Below are 22,125 nucleotides of genomic sequence, written 5' to 3' on the forward strand. Positions count from 1 at the left end.
TTTTTGTGCAAGTTCACCTTTGAAATGTCTGAGATCTCAGCAAAATTTTATTTGTACTGAAGGAAAAAAAAAACTTGATGCTGTGAATTTTGACTATATTAGTAAACAAACATTGTATTTCTCTTCTAGCTCCAAATCTTTGCATTGGCAACTGAAACAAAGGCTTTCATTTGCCAGCAGAAACGAGGATGATGCAGATGCCTGCGGGCTCTCAGATGAGCTCAGCCCTCCCTCTGCCCTGAAGGTCTCCACCTTCTCCAGTCCCAGGCCCTGGGCAAGGCAAGATCCTGCTGGGCTGTAGCTGTCCTTATCCTCCCAATAACAATGCTGATACCCAAATTTGAACAGAAAAAGGGGGGGGGTGGCGTAGTGGGAGAACAATTTTGAGGATATTTTAGGGATTTTTAATCTTGTAGCTGTTAAGCTGTGTTTCAGCTCTTTACGCTGACTCACTGGTCTGGCGCAGAGCCAGGGTATTTATGAGACTCCCCCTTCATTTCCATACGTGCCTCAGAAAGCAGCTGTGCTTACAACACAATTTCAATAAACAGACAACTGAATTATGGACTTCAGAGACTGATGCAAAGTTGCTGAGCTCTCCAGTGCCCTGGGCTAAGGCTCCTGCTGCCAGACTCGGGCTTTGGAAAGCCGCCTCCACCCTGCGCAGCCCAGGGCGGCCAAGGTCCTGGCTGCTGATCTAAGTCTAGTCCCAGAGCTGTAATTAACCTCTAACGTGGCTAAAGCTTTTCCCATTCCATCCATCCTGCACCTATATCTCTGTGGATCCAGCGAGGAGGAGAACACAGATGCACTTTCTTCTCATCAGCTTTGTTTCAGATTTTTGCACACACAGAGGCAGCACTAAAACAAGTTTTACAGTTAAGCCATGTCTCTGTGGGCCGCTTGCTGACTCCTAAACTTGGGTTCTGCCACGTTGCAGTAGTAATAAGTGAATTCTGGACAGAGTTCTCAGTCACATGTCAGAGAAAGCTCACACCTTAGCCAGACCTTCACCCTGTGGATGGTGTCTCACACTCCTGTATGATTGCAAAGATCCAGGTTTGTTACCTGTGAACACTTACCTACACCTTGTCCTGTTTCAGGGAGTGACTCACATTTTGAACATAAAGGCCTCTCTTGGGCTAGAAGGGTTTCAATGAAACCTCACAGCTTGGTGTCAGAGCTGCTCCCCATGGATCTGTTCAGCCTAGGAGGAGGCTCTTTCCCAAGGAGAAATAGAGTCCATGGTGATTAATTCTCCAAACCTTCTGAAACCCATTTCACCCTGGAAAACGCAACTGATCTCAGACACAATATCTGACAGCAGCATGAGGAATCTGCTCTGCTCTGCTCCCAGTGGGTGAGTGTGGGCTCCTCATTGCCATTCCCTTGCCCAGGAGGCTTCTTGGCTTCTCTCCCAGTTCCAGTGACTGGTTTGACTCCTGGCAATGGGCCTTATCTGCCTATAAAATTGGCATAAGGCACACTTCAGGAATGGCATTTAGTTTTGGTATCAGTCACTGTGTTTAAAGCAATGTTACACTGCATTGGGGGAGATTTTGGTTCCTCCTAAAAAATTTTCTGGGACCCCATCCCTTACACCAAATCACTCTGTGGCAAATAGGACCCTGCTGCCGGGCTCAGATATTTATGCCAAAACCCCTGGCAAAACAGTTTCTAAACCACATATCCACCTTCCAGCCTCAGTGGGGGCAGCAGCATCCCTCACCTTGTGCTAAACCAAAAGTCGGGGTAAATCACGTCCATAGGCAGCTGGGCGGGCAGGCAGGGGCGCAACCTTCCATCGAAATTCAAAGAGATTTTAAAAAAATATTTACTTATCCTAATTACCCCTCCCGGCGACAGAAACCGCCCCGCCCGCCCCATGCGGACGAACCCTCGCTGCCCGGAGCCCGCAGCGGCCGCTCCCGCAGCATCCCCGGGGATGCTCCGCGCCTTCACCTGCGGGGCGGGCGCCGCTCCCCGCCCGCCTCCGGCCCCGGCCCCGCCTCGGGGCGGAGCTGCGGCCGCAACCGGGGCCGGAGGCGGGCGGCGAGCGGGTCTGCGCGGCGCCGCTGCCTCCCTCCGCTTCCCTGCGCCTGCTGTGCTGCGGGAGCGCGGCGCCGGGCCCGCTGCGCGGAGCTCCGCGGTGAGTGCGGGGCCGGGGCCGTGCGGGGGGCGAGCAGCGGGGATGGGGCTGGCCCGGCTCGGCCCGGCCCGGCCCGGCCCGGGGGATGCTGCGAGGGTGCCGCGGGCGGGTGCGGTCCCCGCCGCAGTCACGGCGGAGTTTGGGTAACTCCAGCCCGGAGCGGGCTGTGCAGCCTCTGCCTTCCTCGGGCAGCCCGGCACGGCTCAGCCCGGCACGGCTCAGCCCGGCCACCTTCCGTGGCACATGGAAGAGAACGCGGTTCCGCCTCTCGGGGCAGCTCTGGCTCCGCGGAGCTTTTGTCGCTCGGGTTGAGGCGGTGTTCGTGCCGCGGGTCACCGAGCGCTGTGGATGGGGATGTTCCGCGCTGTTCGTGGGTGGGATTTGCTCGGTGCATGTAGAATTCCTCTCCCTTACGGCACGAAAGGGGTGTGGAAGAAATTTACTCGAGGTAGCATAAATACAAGCAACAGTAATTGTTGAAATTGGCATCGGGGTTGCAAGTGCCGGTTTCTGGGTGAGGTGAAGGGTTTTTGGGGACAGTTTCCTTCAGGCTGTGGCAGACCCGGGGAACTTCAGTCTGAACTTCTGCCCCTTCTCCAGCTCCAGGGCCTGAGGTGGCAGTGGTGGTAGAGATGCTTTTGGTGGACAGACAAGCCACCAAGTTCTGGTTTATCTCTCTACTTGCTTATCGTGAAAAGATCTGTTCTGCACGGTGAAAACCGCTCGAGGAGGAGGAGGAAGATGCTTCAAGCTGCAGTAGAGTAGTAGCTGCAAAAGTGGCTTTTCACAAATTGTCAGAGAAAGGAGAGGATTCACAAACCCGGGAAAAAACCCAAAATCAAATCCAAACCCACCTCTGAGCCCTCCTGTTCCCTAACAAACCCTCAGGGAACCTCGGGAGCAGCGGCTGCCGGGGCTGCCCTCGCTGTCACCTTGACCCAGCCTCCCCTGACCTGCTGTCCTGAGCCCTGCCATTACTGGTAAGTGGTTTTTCACAGATGGAAGGGCCAAGTGCTGTGATGGCAGAAAGCAGAAGGGTTTTTTCTGGCTGGAACAGAACTTAGTCTGGAGGAGGATTGTGTTTGTTGTGAAAGATGTAATGTATTAAACCCTGATAGTGAAGAATACCTTTATACCTTTTTTCATTCATGTTTTTTCCGTCCTTTCCTTCTCAATGCTAAGGGTTGGATAAAAAACTGCAGATGATATTAAAATACTCTTTATTACAGTATTTTCATGGGTTTTGCTTTGTGTCCTGAGATCTCTCATGAGGTTGGAATTGGAAAAAAAAAAAAAGCTAATTATCCCTCTGACTGGAAAACATAAGTGACTATTTAATAAGAAAAATAAGGTTTAAAGTGTTGAACTTCAGATATGTGTGATGGATGTGATGAAATGCTGAGATACCACATCTTCTTTTTGCTATCAAGACCACATGTCCAGGATGTGCATTTCTAACAATGTCTTGTTGTTGAGTCAGTTGTTGCAGGAAAAATGACTCTGTGTCAATGTGCTGGTACCAATTGTACCAGCTCCTCGGTGCTTCTGCATTGCTTCTGCAGTCACTTTGTTGGAACCTTATTTTCCCTTGGTTTAATAATTTATAAAATGCCTGTTGCCTCTAGGCACATTTCATCCAGCAAGAAGAAAAACATCAACCAGTGTTTACTGGTTACGAAGCCTGAGGTTGACAAATAATGAAGCTTTTGTGGATGAGGGGGTGTCTCATTTTTATCTTATATAAACTCACAAAAATGCAGGATTTGTGCTGAAAGTCTTGTTGGTTATTACTAGGTTCCTTTCCCCATCCTTAAAAGGTCTCTTGCCCACTGGTGACAAAGTGGGTTTTAACTGTGACCCTCCTTACCTTAATTTTAGGTCTTCTCCCTTTTCCTTTTACTTGTGTCTGACTTGAGTTTAGCAGCTCTTAAGTATTTAACAACTGTCAAGTAAGGTGGCAAAATCAGATCCTGCATCTTCACCAGCTGAGCTGCTTTGGCTGAAAGAGATCAACCTCTTTTTGGGCAATAAATTGCTCTCTCAAATCCTCTGCCAGATACTTATGAGCCACTATCATTAACTGCATTTTGAATCACTCATTGAGCTGGAGGGGGGAAATTGGCCTGCAGTTCATCTCATCTCCTTTGAAACTGCTAAATGATGATTCAGTGACCTCGGTGGGCAAATTATATCAGCAGCTAATTGGCCTAAGAAGAAAAACTTGCCTGATACCAAATAAACTTGGCTGCTGCTGTTCATTATCCTGAGGAAGATGCTCCAGGTGAAAGTTCCAGTTTCAAACAGTGACAGGGTTTTGTTGTGGCACTGGCAAGGGGACACAGTGAGCTCCTTCTTTTGGCCATACCTGGGTGTGGTGTCCACTCCACCTCCAGCAGGTTTTGAAGGTATTATCCTTTGAAGGATAAAAATCTTAACTCTTGAAGCTAGTGAATAGCCCTCTCCTCTTCCTCCTCAGAGGGTAAGCCTGCTCACTGGGGTGTGATGTTTTTGGAGGACTTGCCTCTGGGGGGATCCCAGCAGAGCTGAATTTAGGAAGGAAAGCAAAGCATAATGCAGGGGCCCCGCTCATCACCTTGCCATTCCCTCCCTTGCTTTGGCAGAGCCCTTTCCAGGAGCCGTGTGCCACTTCCCAAAGATGCCTGGCAGCTTCCTGGCCCGACGCTGGGGACACGGGTCGGGGTTAACCCCTCGTGGGCAGTGAAACGTGCTGGTGGCCAGCTGGGATGAGGAGAGCAGGGCAGCGAGCTGTGCCGGTGCTGCGGTCAGCCCGACCTCGCTGCTTGTTCTAAACTGTTCAGGGCCAGTGGCTTCTCTGCAAGGAGAGCTGGAATTGGGAGTGACTGCCGGGGTAGAAGCATCCAGGTGTGGCCTGTTCAGCTTTCCTTGCTTAAGCAGCTGCAGGAATGAGCTGGGATGTGTGAAAGGGGTCAGCTGGTGGCTTTTGCAAGGCTGTTTGTCGATTTACACCACCTCCTAGGATGGTCTTGCCAGCTGGCTCATCCTTTAGCGAAGTTTCAAGAGGCTTATCACAATCTTACTAGAAATCTGTCGTCTTCTATTAATCTGCCTGTCTCTCCTTGTCTCCTTCCCGAGCGCTCCCTTGCACATTCACATCCACAGCCCTGCTCTGCTGCTGGCCCACACCAGCTCTGCTGCTTGCCAGAGCCTTGTTTAGGGCATGCCCAGTTGTGGACTGTCACTTTTTACTGTCCAACTTGTTTTTTCTTTATATATGGAGAGATACTATATTTTTACAGGTTTTCTCTGAAGGTGATGCTCCCGAAAGGACAGTGGAGCCCGGGTGCTTTGCTGGCTGGGTGGAGATGCAGGGTGGTACCAGCAGCAAGCTGAGTCCAGCTCTGATTAAGGCAAAGCCCACTCCTAGGTCAGGCCCTGCTCAGCGTGGAGCACGGGGTGCTTGGTCACGGCAGCAGCACCAGGAGCAGGTAATGCTGGGTGGGAATCGCCTGCACCTCACCCCTGAAATCAGGACAGTTCCCACTTTGCTGGGCAGTGCTGGGCTTGGCCTAAGCAAAGAGCAGCAGAAAAGCTGTCAGACTTGGAGAGGTGAGAGGAGTGAATGCAACACCCCTGCTCTCACGGCAGTGGGCAAGGGTTTGTCAGTGAGGCTGCTGACACGGGACTGAGTCAGGACTGGCGCTGCTGTCTGGGACAAACGACACCTGCAGAGTGATGTGGCCCTTCCTGACACAGCTTCTCCTTGCAGCTCTCAGAAGCGTGTCAGCACTGGGGTTAACAGCCACGTAGGCACTGAGGAACAAGAATGAATAGCTTGAGGAAGGCTAAGCCTTAATACCCAAACAAAGCAAAAAAAATGGTGTATCGTTTGACGGGGATTAAGTGAGCTGTGAGATCTCTGGCTCTAGAGGCCCAGCTAGGAAATACACAAATACACAGCCTTTGACAAAGCTGGCTTGGCTGTCCCTGCTTCCAGAGGCAGCGTCCATGTGCTGATGCAGGTGCTGAGCTGCTGGAGCCGCCCATCTGCCTCTCCCCTTGACTTTCACAGGGATGCTCTTTCTCCTGCACAACACATTGTTTGCTCTCCTTGAATGTTACTAGCTGGCAGGGAAAGAGATCAGTCTGTTTTTTTTCCAGAATAGTCAGCTGATTTCATCCCAAGGGAAGTGGTTGAAAAGCATGAGACAGGTGGGTTGGCATTCCTGCTTTGTAGCCCTCCATAATTCCAGCAGGAGAAGGATAAACGGGAGAAGTGCAGTGCTGGGTACATTTCCGTGTTTGCATTTGAAAGAGCTTGATAGGCTGTGATTAACGGGGCTAAATGGAAGCTTGATAAATGGTACATTCAAAGGAACCTCAAACAAAAATGGCTTTCCAAGGAGGCCTTGGGGTGCTATAAAGGGCAGGCCGTGGGTGTGCTGTAGTGCTGTTTGGTTATGGTGGGCAGGGAGCACTGCAGGCTCTGTCCCCTGCCTTGTGTGTCCCGTGCACCTGCTGAGGGACAGCCCTGTGGCTGTGCAGACACTCCTGCAGGTGGTTGCTTTTCTCCTGATTGAAGTTCATATGATGTTCCCAAATTGAGAGTACCACATCTGCATCCCAGAGCCCCCCGTGTCCCCATAGCCAGGCTCCAATTAAGGATGCTCTAAAAGCAGCAGGCCAGCTGCCATGGCCTTGCAGATGAGAACCATTGGCCTAATCTATTTTTACAGTGAATTAAACTAGAAAAAGGTACTGCCACTCTAGAATAAGAAGCCACCTTGGGAGTTAACCCAGAATAGTTGTTCTGCTTTGAATTTGCGCCCTATCTCACTTCAAGATAACTTTCCTTCCATATATGCAGGCCCTGTAAATGCAAAATACAGGGCATGGCTTAAGCAGGGTCCCCACCAGAGCCAGGAAAACACCTTCTTTTTCCTGAGGTCTCCCTGCATTCACACACACTCCTAAATTCAGGCATCCTTCTCTGTTGTTAATCTGCCCTGTTTCATTCTCAATCCCCCACAGAGAGCTGTGCTCCTTTCCCACCCCAGCTCTGTGCTTTGCTCCAACACCCTGACTGCCACTCCCACAGCCACCTCTGCTGTCCTCCCCTGTCCCCATCCAGCTCCGGAGCAGGTCACACTCAGTGAAATGAGCATCCCGAGTGCTCAGTCCCTGTCAGGATTGTGCAAAGAGCTTTTCTCAGGCTCACCACCTTTCTCAGTGAGTCAGTGTGAGCAGCAGCTAAGAAGCAGCATCAGGTGGTTTTTCAGAGCTGGGGCTGATAACTTGGGCTGGCTAGGGGTAAATTATTTGCAGTGGCCAAAGGCTTTGCTCTGGTGCTGCTCTGGTCTCATGTCCATCAGGAGGAGCAGTGAGGATGTTGGCATGATGGTTTGAGTTGCGCTGGACATTGCTCCCCTGGATTTGTCAAGCTCAAGTTAAATGTATGTAATTTTAACATCTCCTGATTCTTCGGGGGCTGACTCATGCTTTCTTGGCCTGAATGATTCATAGCTCTTGAACTCCATTGCTAAATTCATTATGCAACAATTACAGGGTTGGGAATGCCACCCTAAGTGCACACAAACAAGCTGGCAGCAACTCCCCCCTCCTTTTCTCTTGCCCTGAGTTGCCAAGAGACCTTCCCTGTGAGTTTGCTCTTGTAGGTGAGGGTCTGCTGTGTCTTGCTGCTCTGCCCTTGAGCTGGGAGGGGCAGGAGTTGCAGGCTGTGTATTTCTGGAAGAGAGGCGGGAGGCCAGCCTAAGAGGGAAGGATGGAGATGCACAGCTTCATTCATCAGGACCAGCTGCCTTAATTTTATCCCAGCTACTCCATATGATGTTATGGCATTCTTAATGATCCATATGGGAAAACCCTAAGTATCAGGCATCACTCTAAGGTGCTCCACGTGGTGATTTTGGAGTTTGGCAGCTTTTCATGGGCACAGATTCTGCTTGATGACTGGCACAGCAGCTCAAAGGTCAAATACCCCTCTAAGGAGAAAGATGAAGGAAGGCAGAAGGGCCCTGTGCTGGCAGTGAGGTGTCCAGTAGTACCTTCCTTTTCTCTCCTTGGTGGGGCTAAGCTGAGATGTAGGGATTTGTATAGGACTTGGCTTTTTACTAGTGAGGTCTCGAGCAAGGGTTCATCTGCTCTGTGAAGTTAAGTGGGTTTTGTACTGGGTGGGCTCTGCTTAACCCCCCAAAGCAGTGGGTGGGAGCAGGGCTGCAGGGCTGTCAGTGGGATGTAGAAGGGTTATCCCCACCATCTGCTGGATCAGATCAGATTTCAGGCTTTAAGGTGCCCCTGTTACCTGAATTTGACTTCTGCACTGGTTTTTCTGCCATCCAAAGAACATTTCTTCTCAGAACAAACATTCAAGTGAGGTACCTACCGAATGGCAGGTTTGGCACCTCTGCCCAGGAAACCCTCCAGAAAGTCTTCCCTAAGAGCAGCCATTCTTCCCAGCTGAGGCCCTAAATCTTGATATCTTTGGGAAGAGTCTCTCCTGGACAGGTCTGACTGTTTGCACATTGGGACAGCAGGGAAGAATGGCTGAACGTTGGGCTCATCAGTGGCTGAGGTTTTCTAAGGTTTTCCTTGGTTCTCCTTGGTCTGTGGCAGCAGAGCCCTTGTGCTGGTAATCCCAGAAATGGCAGAAGCAAAGTAAGAACTGGACTGGTGAGGAGGAGAGCTGTACCAGCAATTCTGGTTCCATGCTCATGAGTCAAGTTAATCTAAAGTATCAGAAATCCTATTTTCAAAGTGGTAAGTGGTAATTATTTGATTAAACTAGATGTCAGAGCAATTGTATTGTCAGAGCAGCAAGTCAAGCCAACAGCCACCCTGCCTGTGGCCAAGAGGAGATGCAGAAAGCACAGAAAGTAGGGCACGTATGGTGACGTGCGGGTTGATAGCTGCGCCTAAAAATAAGGTTCTTCAGAAACAGAAAATCTGCCTCGCAAGCAAGGCAGTGGCAAGCTGCTCCCAGAGTCTGATTTCAGACTGAAACTGGCGATGTTGGCACCGCAGAGAGCTGTGCTAACATTTGTTAGCATTCTGCTAGCAAAACATTTCGTTTCAATCTCATGGCTTGCATGTGAGATAAGGCGAGTTCCTCTGGAGCGCGGCGGGCAGAGGTGGAAGTGCGAGGCGGTGCTGCTTTTCCCGTGCAGCTTTCTGCTCATCTGCATCTTAAGGAGCCTTTGTCCTCTTCAAGTATTGTGGTTCCACTTTCTAGAAGATGCTCTTGTAATATTCCTGCAGGCTTTCAGGGAGCACAGCCTGGGTTGCCCTGGTCCAGGCGTGCTGATGGTGGGTGCTGCAGTGAGTGGGCTGGCCCTGGTACCCTACAGCAGCTATAGGGTGCTGCAGGGGGCCTGACCTGGTCTGTCAGTGTTGGATCAGCAGCCTCAGGGCCCCCTTCTTGCACGCTGGGGGCTAACCTTGACCTGCAGAATCTGGGGGAACTGGAGGATGAATTTTTTGGTGACACATGCGTGGTTTAGCAGGTCAAGAAGTCATCATGGAGTTTACCAAGGTATGAGGGCTAAATCCTAGACAACAAATCCAGATGTTTGAGCTGTCTGGAACAAAGCATCCCGCACTGTCACAGGGATGATTAATTTTCCCCAAAGTCTCACCTCTTTACTCTCCCAGCAGAGCCTGTGGGCACCCTGCTGGTCCCTGCTCAGCAGAGGCAGGAGGATAACACTATCCTGAGCAGCTCTACGGGCTCCCTGATGGATGCAGGATGGGTCAGAGGGCGTCTTTGTATCTTACTTTGTTAAGACCTTTTGAGGATTATTGGAATTGTTATAGATGTGCTCAATAATGTCCATAAGCTTTAGAGTTGAAAGCATTTTGTTAGTGGTAATTAAATGCAACCGCTGTTTAAAATGGATGGATCAGATGGTTGGGAAGAGAATCCTCTCATAAATCTCCCACAAAATCAATATTCCTCCTGTCAGGTGTGTAGCAAACGCTTTTAGATTCTGCCAATCACTGGCTTTGTCATCGTGGTGCCATAAAGCTGACAGAATCACACCTTTGCCTTGGAAAGGGACCAGCAAGGCAGGACTTCCTTTTGGTGGCAAAAAACCCCAGAAAATCAATAAAAATTGAGGAATGCAGTCCCACTGGATGGTAACTCCCTGTAAGAAGGCACAGCCCTGGGGGTGCACATCTGCATGGGGGCAGGTGGGATGCCTGGAGTGGGAATTCCCAGGAAAAGGCATGTCCCTGTCCATAGGGACCCTGCAAGAGCCCTGCTGCTGGCACATCCCACTGGCACGGCCTGAGGTGCCCAGGAGCTGCAAATGGAAAATCCAGGCACTTATCTAGCTTGTTGCTGTGCCAGAATAGGGCTGTTCCTAGGATTATTTTTGTTCCGTGGGCCAAAATATGTGTAAATGGCTTTAAACAATGGAAGGATTTCTGTTAAAAAGAGTGGGGTGCGGGTGTGAATAGGGTTGTAATTTATATCTTGAGGGAAGGGTGTGGGCTCTTCCAGTGGTGTTTTTGAGATTCTGTTGGAAATTAGCTTGGGGTTTGCTTTTTTTTCTTAAATTTTCCCCATGTCTTATTTTCAAGCCTGTTTTGAGGGAAAATTGTTGTTTTCCAAATTACAGATCTCTCAATGTGTAGCTGAAAATGTCAGGAAGAACGATGCAGTTTTGGAAGCCTCCACACATCTGTCTGTGGCAGGGTTGATAAAAAATGGAAGCTCTAACCAGAAAAACAAATAAAAAGAGGTAATATCACTGTCACAGATGGGTCGGGCTGCTTTCTCTGCAGGTGTCTGCATTGCAATCCCCACTGCCATATAATGTGCTGTGGAAAAGAGGAATTGAGAGCCCAATCGGAGACTTATGCCCTCAATTAATTTTTGTTCCACATAATCGGAGCTGCTGCATGCCTTTCCTTGAATATTTAACTGCCTGGCTCAGAGGATGGGGCTGCTCTCGTGCGGGGGAAGTTGGGATTCGCTTCATGTTTGCACAGAAATCCCATTCTGATCCTTCCTTCTTTGCCTAAGGGCAGGGATCCTGCTGCTCCTCTGATGCTGCAGATAAATTTTGTTAGCAGACACTTTTCTGCTAAGGGGAGCAAAGGGGAGAGGGGAGTGGTGTGTGCTGCATTCTTGAAGGAATAAAATTTCCTTGTCTTCGAGCATCATCTTCCCTGGAGCCGCCTGTGCTGTCTGGGGCACAGTCAGAGGGGAGAGCTCTGCTCCTGGTTCCATGTGCTCGGCCCTCAGCTCAGGGAGAAAAGCAATCAGGACAATTAGTGAGTGCTGTTGAGTGGGGTGTCTCTGTGGCACTGGGTTAAAGGGGAGTGCCTTGTTCTGCTGGAGTTGAAATTGAGCCCTGAACTTTCTGATTTTTAACTCGACTCAAAATTGCCATTAAGGTTTTCAAGTTCAAGCTGGCAGAAATGCCCCCTTCCCTTCTCCTTGTGGAATTTCATAGCCCAGAGCCCAGGGTGTCTGTTTTTACTGATTCACTGGTAGACCTGAAAGCAGAAGGGAACCCCAGGTGTCCCCCTTGGGGAGTACAAGGGGGCTGAGCAGTTTTTACAGCTGCAGTGCATCCTTCAAGTTGTTCCCAGTGCCTGGACTAGAGCTACATCTCAGACTGGGGCTGGAAAAGCCCATTCTGCCCATGGATGTGGAGGAAGAGCCAGTGAGAGTGGAGCTTGGCTGGTGAGGAAGATGATGGGGAATAAAAATAGAGAGGGGAGAAGAAACCCCCAGCTATTAGTGAGTAGGAAAACCATCCACGTGGAAGTTCTAGTTTTGAAAATACCCCCAGGCAAGGGCAGCTTAATGCAGAAAGGTGTGTGAGAAATGGTACTCACTTTCAAAAAATTTAGAATGTTTATTAAAACCTTGTCAAAAATACAACAGAAGACTGAATAGAGAAAATATTACAGGATTTTTCCCACCATGTGCTCATCCAAAAAATGGATGTTCTGCCTTTAGCTCTTCCCAAATTTCTGTCCGTTGACTCCTCCTTCACTGCCCAGTGGTGGACATCTCCTACACCTTGACTGGAGTTCAGGTGTTGCCATAACAACAAGCCAGCCCTCCTAAATGTCCCAGGCCACCCCCTGATAACAACGCAAGGGAGGGGGGTGAAACATATCTATAAATCTATAAAACTTCTCTTAACATATACATAATATTTGCCCTTTAATTGTGAGAGTCAACCATTCCATTACTCATGTCTCACAGCTCTGAGGGGCTGTGAGGAGCAGAGCAGAAGGCTGCATTTGCTCTGCAGAGCTTTTAGAGGAAGGTTTTTAAACACCCCCAGGTCCTGCTGCCTTGGTTGGAGCGGGGCTCCAGGAGCTGCTCTGCTCAGGAGCCACGTGGAGAGAAGTGAGGTCTGAGCTGGTTTAGCTTTAATGCTCTGGCTTGCTCCTAAATCCTGTGGGTGAGCTGTGCTCAAAGCCCTGCCCTGCTGAGCCCCCCGGCAGAGCTCTCAGCCCTCTGTGTCTGGGCACCAGGTCTGGGCTGCTCCTCACTGCACCCTGATCTGGGGGAGGACTGCTTGGACAGAAGGGGTTTTAAAATTTATTATTTTTTTTATTTTTTAAGGAAGCCTATGCTGAAATATTGATAGGAAAAAGAATGTATATTGTGCTGTGTTGGGTGTTTACAGGAAATATATAGTGAAAATACTGAGGGGCTTTCCTCAAACAACTGCCAGTATTGTTAGGAGTGGAACAGTTGGGAGGAGAACAGAAAGAGGCACTTAAAATTTTCTATTACCAGTGTTGGCTCCAAAGAGATTTTTTTTTACTTTCTGCTTCACTTTTTTTCTTTTTGCTTGTATTTTATTCCCTCTGCTGGGAAGGAGCTCACTGAAGACAGAGAGATTATCTGGAATTAGAGATAAAGCAGCCAAACGAAAATCTTTTTAATTCTCTGGAGCAGAATTTAGCTTGAAATTTTGAGCTTTCCATCGAGCTAGAAAAATATTTTACAATGATGAACCTTCACCACATTTGCAGCAGGCAGCGATGAAAGTTCCTTTGCTGCAGATGGTAAAACAGTATCTTCACTTTAAGAAGGTAATTGGGGCACAGATTAAGTTACTTACTTTGCATACAAGAAACCTGTGGGAAAGCCAAGAATCTCTCCTAATTTCTGATGAGATCTCTCACCCAGAATATTTCTGTACCTGCTCTTCCCCACTAGCACTCCAGGGCAGATGTAGGAGTTGTGTTCCCTAAGGGGTCCTGGCTGAAATATATATATATATATATATTTATGCCTAAGGGGTCCTGGCTGAAATACATATATATTTTTATATATATATACACACACACACATATTTATTTATTTATTTATTTATATATTTATATATGTTTTAAGTGATGTTTCCTGTCACTTTCCTTGTCATTCCTTCAGGAGGAACCATTCTTCTGGTAGTGCTGAGCATCTGCTGCTTAAAGGGTAGCTGAAGCCCTGAGTGAGGAAAGGAGCTGTTTACTTCTAAGATACCAGTGAAATTAAATCAGGCAGCAACAGTTTTCATAATTTTCACTCCTCCGTGTGGTTAACCTGTGGGTGCTGTGGGGCTCACAGCACAACACAGAGAGAATCACACAGTGTGCAAGAAGAATTTGCCACCAGAGGCAATAGCCAGAGCTCTCACAGTAGCACTGAGGGGCTTGTAGGTTCCACCAACACCTTGTGGCAGGAGCACAGGGCTAGAAATGACAATCCTGAGGTGGTGATATGGCTCTTGCAGTGACTTTACTGCCCAGAGAGATGCCAGTGACTTTGATCTGTGTTCATCTGCTCACCTGTGGATGCTCTTGAGCTCTGGAGAAGGGTTTGGTGCAGATTATTGTGAGGGTGCTGGCTGAGGTGTGTGTCCAGCTGTTGTTTGATGTGCTGCCTTGGGCTGTGGGCATGTTTCAGCCTTGCCACCAGCCCTGATGGCCAGAGGAGACAGTGTCAGTGCCCACCTGTGTCACACCATGCAGAGACCCAGGCAAGGGGGATGGTACAACCTGCCTGGCAGGGTGATGTGGAGAAATAAACATTTAGGCTTCAGGAAAATAGGAGAGCCTTCAGGAGGCTGGAAACATGGCTCTGTAGGAAATGGGACTGTGTCCTGTGGCATTGCAGGTGAAAATGAGTGTTTTGGGGCTGTGATTCCATGGAGGAATAGATCTTGTGATTTGAAGTCCCCTTCCCAGTTTGCCATGTGGTCACTGTTGGTGTCCCCCCCTCTGGCCAGGTCCCAGAGGGTGTGAGGCTGTGGCAGTGGGGCTCAGTGCAGTGTCCTTATTGATGGTGCTCCAATGAAATGTTTTCCCAGAAGGCAGGAAGTTACAGAGGCAGTTTCATAAAAAACAGTTTTAGGCTGTGGTGCTCTAAGCATGAAGGACCCTCTTGATTTGATGCACTCTCTACGAATTAAACAGGTAAACCACACTAACCCCAGGAGCTCCTGTCCAGCACAGGGCTCCTGTTCCCATCAGCAGGGCAGGAGAGGGGTTTGTTTCCCATCCTCTGGAGGTGCAGCAGATGAGAGCAGCTCACGTGTGTGTGGGGTGGGGAGTGCCTGGGCAGAGCTGCTGTGGGTCCTTGCTCTGTGAGATGTGACTCAGGAAATGACCTGGAGAGTGTTCCGCTGGGAAGGGCGGGAGAGGGACACTGCTGCCCTTCCCAGCCAGGCTGGGCTGTGGGAAGGAGGGACAGGACCTGAGCTCCTTGTGTGTGCTCAGCCCCAGGACGCATCCCTGAGCCCCACCTTGTCCTCCCTGGGGGTGGCTGAGCTCCTGTGCCTGCCTGTCCCTGCTGTTCCTCTGCTCCTGCCTGATCCTTGGGCTGTCTCCTCCTTCTCTCAGTGGCTTTCTGGCTGTGTTTGGCTTTTGGGTTCTTGTGCCTCATTGGGAACCAAGGGGTGAAGAGCTGCTCTGCTGCTTCCTCCAGACCCTGGGAAGATCCTGGCCAGCAGCAGGAGCACCCAAGCAGGACACACAACTTTGGCTGGCCTGTGTCCCTAAGCAGGGACAGTGCTGAAGGTGATGGCCAAAGGAAAAGGCTGTGGGTTCTTCCTTGGTGCCTGCTGCCAGAGGAGGGGTTCAGCAGGGCTGCCATGGGCTGGTCACCTTGCATTTTGAGGGACAGGAACACACAGATGGGGCTTGGTTCTTGCAGTGGGCAGAAAGGGTGAATTTGGCAACTGCTCACCTTGCCATGGTGCAGGTGTTGATGTTAATGAAATAAATAAATCAGGCACCACCTCCTCTGCTGGCTGCTTATGCCCTCAGATCCCTGCTGTAGGCTTTGGTGCTTGGTTTCCAATTCCAGTGGAGAGATTACCTTGGTGTGGGGAGGAGAGGGCTATTTCTGTCTGCTCATCCACTGACTTGACTTTGTGCTGCAGACACCTCACCTGACCATCCAGGCCCAGTCCTGCAGGTGTCTCACCACGAGCAATGCCAAGGATGGAAACAATCTCCTTAGCTTCAGAAATGGCTGCTCTGGGCCTTCCTGTTTTCCCTTTGCCTGAAAGCTTTAAAAAAATCCCCAGTCTTTCACTTCAAAGTGTACCATTCAAGGGTTGCTCTTCCATGGTTTGTGTTTTTTTTTTAAAGTGGAATTAAACTGAAATCAGTTGATGACACTTAAGTGAAGGACTTCTGTGAGTGTTTGTGTTCTGCATCAGTGTCATGCTGTGCTCTAACTGCTGCCTTGGGAAGATGTGACAGAGGATTTGCAGGTCTCAGCTCCAGCTCCATCATCAGGTGGGGAGATGAGGAGCCTCTCCAGCCTCACTCAGCAGCATGGCTGCTTTAACAGACCCAGCTCCAGCCTCAGCAGTGTTAGGGCAAACTGTCTGCTGGTTGAATGCTTAGTAGGAGGGTCAGGGGGGTAGCTCTGAGTGTGTGCTGGTGGAGGAAATGAGTACCTTTGGTTTTGACCTTTGAGGGATGCAGGTGCCAACGTCAAGGTGTGAAATGGGAAGGAGTGTGTGTGTGCTTGTGAAACGCCTTCAGACAGGTTTGGTGGCACAAGCTGCAACCCCTGACTCGGTAAACTCCCACTGCACGGAACTTCTGTCTCTTCTTGTATGAACAGTGAGTAACCTTGCCTTGAGAGTCCTTTTGGGCTGAGTCAGGCGATACAAAACACACAGGAAATGCAAATTTACCAAAAAAACCCACGGTGGTGTTGGCCAACACTTGTCTGCCTTTCTCAGGAGCCAATCTCTGGTCAGAGTGAGCCTTTTCCTGCTGCAGTTCCAGGAGGAGGGGGATGGCACCAGTGCCTTGCCTTCCTTTTGGCCCCCAAAATAGTCCCCATTGTCCCTGCAGGGCCAGGGGCTGTGTGTGTGTGGCAGGATGTGCTCAGCGTGGTGGCACCAGTTCTGCTGAGCTCATGGAAACTGCTCAGCTCGGTCCCACACGAGGGATGGTGCTTTCTTCCTGCCCCCTCTGCTTCTTTAAATAAAACAGAAACCAAAGTGTGATGCCTTGCAAGCCACAGACACCCACACAGGCACTTCTGTGTCACTTTGCAGGTAAACAAGTGCTGGGGCCTGAACCTGTGCTATAGTTAGCCTGACCTGTTTGTGCCACAAGTCAATGTGCCATTTCTTTAGGTACAGGGAAGGAGCCAGGTCACTGGAAAACAGGCAGCCAGAGCTGTGGGGCCAGAGTCTTTTCTGGTGCTCTGGGGTCTGTGAGAGTGGGGGAATTATGTCTGGGAGAAGTTGAGCTCTTCAGGAAAAGCTCTCAGGGTGACCTTTTAGCTCCTTTAGAGGTTCATTTTCTGATTGGAGACATGCTGGCCTTTGGTACTTCCAGACATGTCTTGGTGTCCGTGGATCTCCCCTCTCCATTCCACTCCCCTTTGCAGACCACCTGAATCTCTCATTTCCTCTGTTGTGAGAGCAGAGGAGCTGCTGGAGGACAAGGTGCATGCAGGAAAGCTGAAACATGGGCAAGCCCAGCCACACTTGTTCTTTACTTATTTATAAGTTGCACTTTCCAAGGTGCAGTCCTAAACCCACACAAAAACTTCCAGCCTATCTTGTGAAATGCTGAAATAAAGTTTCCTGCTTTAATAATCCTGCAGAATTAGGTCCTCATATCTACTCCAGGTATGTTTTGGAAAATATTTGTTCATCTCTGAGCAAACAATGGCAGAAGTGGCCTGGAAAAGGAGCGAGGTGGGAGTGCCTGTGCTGTATTCCGAGAGGCATTTCCTGCCCTTATCTGCCCTCCTTCGAGGTATTGTAACTGGGGCTTCAGATCTGCAGGCTGTGCTGCTGCAGCAGAGACTGAGATTGCCAACAAAGATACTCCCCAGGAATGCTTGCCAGGGGCAGGAGCTGAGTTCACCAGAGGTGCTGAAGAGCTTTCCAGCCCAGCGCCTGCGTGGGGAAATGCGTCTGTCCCAAAAGAAAAGCTTCTTGGGAAGTGCATTCATGCATTTTCTCTGGGGTTTCTGGGGATTGTGGCAAGTCCCAGCCCGTGGGGGCTGTGGGCAGGGGTCAGGGAGAGCTGTGAGTGCTGTGGAGGAGCCATGGCTCCCTTCCCTTGCTTTCCAGTGCCGTGCTAAAGCCACAAGTTGGTATTTTCCATCTTAAGCAAGTGAATTGAGTTTGAATTTTGAGTCAGTAGCTCCCTTATGAAAAACTTTGCAAGGATTTGGGTTTGTTCGTGTGTGGAACTAAAGCATTTTTTTGCATTCTTGAATTCTTGTGGGATTAAGCAGGGGTGTTTTTTTTGTTCAGGTCTATCCTGAAACCTTCAAAATAAGGTTTGCAGGTGCTGCTGAAGCTGTCCTTGGCCATTTGCTGGATAAAGCAGCTGCCTGGCCCTGCCTGTGTGCTCTGGCTGAGTTTGTTTGTTTTTCAGTTCCCAAACCAATTATCTGTTGGAGGAAATGGCGTGTCTTGCTCTGTCTGCTCAGATATTTATAGGTAAGGTCAAAGCCCTGTGGAAGGTCTGGAGCAGTGTTTAGTAGGTGTGGATGCCTCAGCCAGGATACCCTGGGCTGTGGTGGATGGGCTGCTGCCCCTCAGAGTCTCCTCCATGGGCTGCTTCACCCTCTGACAGGGATGAGCTGTGGCTTTTCCTGCCTCACCTGGATGGGTAAGGTTTGGTACCCTCACCATGGCTCTCAGCTGGGTCCAGCTGCCTCTCCTCTGCTACGCTCCCCATAGATTCTCTGCATCTAGTGCTGACAAGGCTGTTGATTCCTCTCTTTTGCAGCAGCAGAATTGAGCTTCAGCTGCCTTATTGAGGCTTTCTCAGATGCTTGTGAATACTTCAGTTCTTCAGTTGCCCTTTCCCATCAACACTTTCTTTTTTTTTTGTCCCCTCTGAGCTGGCTGAACCACATGAGCTCTCCTCTCATACCTGGTTATTTGCTGCTTACCTGGGTTTTGCATGAGCCATTCAATGTGCTTTGCACAGGTCTGATTGGAAAGGATAAATTCAGTTTGCTTGTGATTTTGGCTTTATTTCAAATGCACCTGTTGGACATCTCTTGAATTCTGGGCTGTTTCCTCCTCCTGTGCAGCAGGTGACTGGTTGGTCACTGTGGGTAGCCCTGCTCAGAGGTTTCTGTTGTGGTCACACCAAGGGTCAGGAGCTGTGAACTTGACTGCTCTCATTGCTTGTGGACCCTGAACAGCCAAACCAGAGTGATTTAGTGTGCGGTGAGGAGATAACTTGAAGAAAGAGAGAAATGAACACAACCCCCGTGTTTTTAAGAGATGGTTCAAGTGTTATTAATACCTCAGAGCCATGTCTGTCCATCTGTCCTCAGCTGGGGCTGGATGGATGAGGCAGAGCAGCACAGATGATGCTCCTGGTGGGTAGAGTTCCTCTGGGCAAGCCTGCCTGGCCTCGGGCCGCCAGACAGCCCCAGACACGTGCAGCCTCTGGCTTCTGGGTTGTTTGTGCTGGAATGGCCCTGTCTGGTGTCTGTGACTGCCCTGGGCACTGCAGCTTGGTGCCCTCTGAGCTGTGCCTTGCTGCTCAGACTGAAACGCCTCAGGGAGGCGGCTGCTGGTGTGCATTGGAGCAGGACTGCCGGGTGGGAACACCTGGAACAGGGGTGGTGGAGAGGACCAGCCCAGGGAAGGATGGGAGTCTCAGTGCTCAAACTGTTCCCAAGTTGTCTGACAAATGGTATCCATCATGTGGAAGATCTTTGCTCTTTAAGACTTTATTCTGATTGTAGGAAAGGGTAAATGTGAGCAATAAACATGAACGAGCTGCACAGTGGAACTTCTGCTTAATCAAGAGGGTTTTGCTGGGATGTTTGGAGTGAGGGAAGGGGGAAATCACCAAGGCTGCTAAGAACAATTAAAGCAATTAGAGCAATTAAAGCACAGTTAACTCTGCTGCCTTTTGAGGTGGTAGATGTTGCCTGTGGTGTTTTCCAGCAGGCTGAACTCCTGTGCTTGATGACACCTGATGTCTCCTGCTTTTCTCCTCATTTCAGGTTCCCACCACCTTCTCACCTGACTGCCATGGGCCCGCCGCAGCTCAGCCTCAGGATGCTGGTATAGCAGCAGGAGGCTGCCATCCAGAGGAGCTGTGGTGGGACATCCCTTCCCCCTGGGACATCCTCCCCTTCCCCTCCCTGGGCAGAAGCCATGGATGCCCACGTGGACCTGCTGACCGAGCTGCAGCTGCTGGACAAGGTGCCCACGCTGGAGAGGCTGCGGGCAGCCCAGAAACGGAGGGCTCAGCAGCTGAAGAAATGGGCCCAGTATGAGAAGGAGATGCAGCACAAGAAGAGGAAGCATGAAAAGAAGAGAAATGCTGTGAACAGAAAGAAAGTGTCCTTTGAAGCCAGCGTTGCTCTGCTGGAGGCTTCTCTGAGGAATGACGTGGAGGAAGGTATGGCACTGGTGCCTGGCAGGTTTTGTCTGGCTGCCTGAGAGCTCCAGGTGGTGTGAAGCCCTCTGTGGTGTGCAGAGGCATCTGTGCTGTCACCCAAGGACTGCCCTTGGTGTGGTGTTGGGCTCTACAGCATTGCCATCTCTGATGCAGCTCTGAGGTCCCCAAAGCCCCGTGTGACACCAGCGTTACCTTGGCTGGCATCGGGAGTGGGTGCTTGAGTGCCAGGATAGGGCAGGAATTGTGACTGAGGTTTGGGTGAAGGAAGGCAGTTTTCATCTCTCTTCTTCTCACACTTCCTACTTACAGGAGGTGTGAAACACTTCCTTGCCTTCTGGGCGTGCCTCTCCGTGGTTTTAGAGGAGTCTGTCGCAGGGATTTACATGTCAGTGTGAATCTCTTCACTTTCCCTGCTTGAGGGCATGGATTCAGAGCTAGGTGAATGTATGAATTTTTTCCCAAAATGCTGGGAAGCACAGCTTTGCTTAGTGCTTCCTGAAGAACAGACCTGCAAATCGTTCCCAAATTGGTTTAATTGCGCAATTTCAAAGTGGATGAAAGTGCTTTGCTTCTGCTACAAAGTCTGAAGGGAGGAGGAAAAATATGTCTAAAAGTCAATAACCATTAGCCTCAGCACAGCACGGGGGAAAACCTGTGAGCTCTGGGGAGCCAGAGAGTGCTTCTCTGCAGAGGAGTGAAAATATCTCTTGCAGGAGAGCTGGAGCAGCCTTTGGGGTTGGTGCTCTGCAAGGTAGCAAAATTGGTGTGATCTTCCTGATCCCTTGGCATGGCAGAGGAGGGTGCTAGGAAACCTGGCCAGTTGAGCATCTCTGCTGGAGAATGCTGCTCTAGTTTCCAGCACCCTGGAAGGTGGTGAGGCAGTGTGTCCTTGCCTGGTACGTGGGTGGAAGGCAAGGACCTCGTCTTGTCTGGTGAAGAATCTCCCCAAAGTCATGTCCCTGTTTCTGAGCAAGCCTTTTCTGCACTGTAACTTGTCCTTGTGTGTTTTGCTCCTGTTTGGAAACAGAGCATGGACAGTGGTGACCCTGCCTGGGCACTGTCACTGCATTTGCCAAGCCCTACCATGGCTCTGGTTCTTTGAGCATTTGTGACCTCCCTGGGACTGCAGACCTGTGATAATGCCCTGGAAATGCAGGCGTTTATTTGTTCCTTCCTTGCTTTAGAGGTTTCATAGCTCTGTCCAGCTCTCTGCCTCAGTGGCCCTGTGTCTCTCACTCTGAGCTGCTGTGCTCTTCTAGGAGGGCTCCAACAGTGAAGCCAGCTGTGACTGCTGGCATTGCCTGGGGGACAGCTCTGGGACTTGTATCACCTCTGCCTGTGCTGGCAGGTTCTGGTTTGGGTTTCATACCCAGCCAGTGGCAGCTCTGGGACAGATGATGAGTTTCATCATCTTCCTTTAGTGTGGCACTGGTGCCTCTGCTCAGCGCTGTGGCTGGGGGTGTGATGGGTCTGCAAGAGGCCCAGCCTTGTAATTTTGCTTTCAGCTCTCTCTGGTTTGGGATCTGGGCTGTTTGGAAGGAGGAAAGCTCCTCACTGTCCTACAGATGCTTTCTCATTTTGTGAGGGAGGCAGGAATGGTGGTCACACAGGTCAGCCAGGGTCCTGACCACAAACACACAGGCAGGTGTTTGAGGTCGGGGCCCTGGTTTAGGGTGGCTGTGCTCCCTGAGGGCTGTGCTCAGGCTGGGACACCGGTGTTCTGGTGGCAGGGTCCTGTGGACAGTGCTCTTGCACCACATGTGGACATGGATGCTTCACTGCTGAAGCTGCAGAGCTGATCTTTCAGCTCCCAGCTTCACTCTTTTCCTCCTGTGAGGGAAAATCCATCACTGCAGGTCTCTTTTGGCACCATAATCCTGTTCACCTCTTCCTGTGGGCAAGCCCAGGTTGTGGGCTTGAACCAGCAGCTGCTCTTTCCAATGTGATGCTGGTGATAAAACCCAAATGTTACAAAACCACTTCCCTGCTGACAGAAAATCAATGTCCCCACCCTCTGGAGAAGACAAGGGACAGTACTCCCAGGACACAGGTGCTTCCCAAGTAGCTGGATTTTTCATATGCCTCAAGATTTTACAGTGAAT

At 50.3% G+C, this 22,125-nt stretch overlaps 1 protein-coding gene across 6 annotated transcripts in view; it reads left to right on the top strand.

The window, feature by feature from the left end:
- The first annotated feature begins 2,025 nt into the window (after positions 1-2,025).
- Positions 2,026-22,125, top strand: part of PPP1R16B (protein phosphatase 1 regulatory subunit 16B) — a 59,694-nt gene continuing 39,594 nt past the window's right edge. The window contains exons 1-4 of one of the 6 annotated variants that reach the window (XM_041478723.1): positions 2,045-2,149; positions 5,428-5,616; positions 10,768-10,890; positions 19,623-20,023. In XM_041478723.1, coding sequence (XP_041334657.1) covers positions 19,777-20,023 — 247 coding nt within the window. In that variant the 5' untranslated portion in view covers positions 2,045-2,149; positions 5,428-5,616; positions 10,768-10,890; positions 19,623-19,776. Of the gene's footprint in view, positions 2,150-3,037; positions 3,130-5,427; positions 5,617-10,767; positions 10,891-18,125; positions 18,263-19,622; positions 20,024-22,125 lie in introns of those variants that run through there. The other 5 variants (XM_041478726.1, XM_041478725.1, XM_041478728.1 and 2 more) reach the window with 5 other exon arrangements.

The sequence above is a fragment of the Pyrgilauda ruficollis genome, unplaced genomic scaffold, assembly GCF_017590135.1.
Source record: "Pyrgilauda ruficollis isolate IOZ18807 unplaced genomic scaffold, ASM1759013v1 scaffold46, whole genome shotgun sequence".
Lineage (NCBI taxonomy): Eukaryota > Metazoa > Chordata > Aves > Passeriformes > Passeridae > Pyrgilauda > Pyrgilauda ruficollis.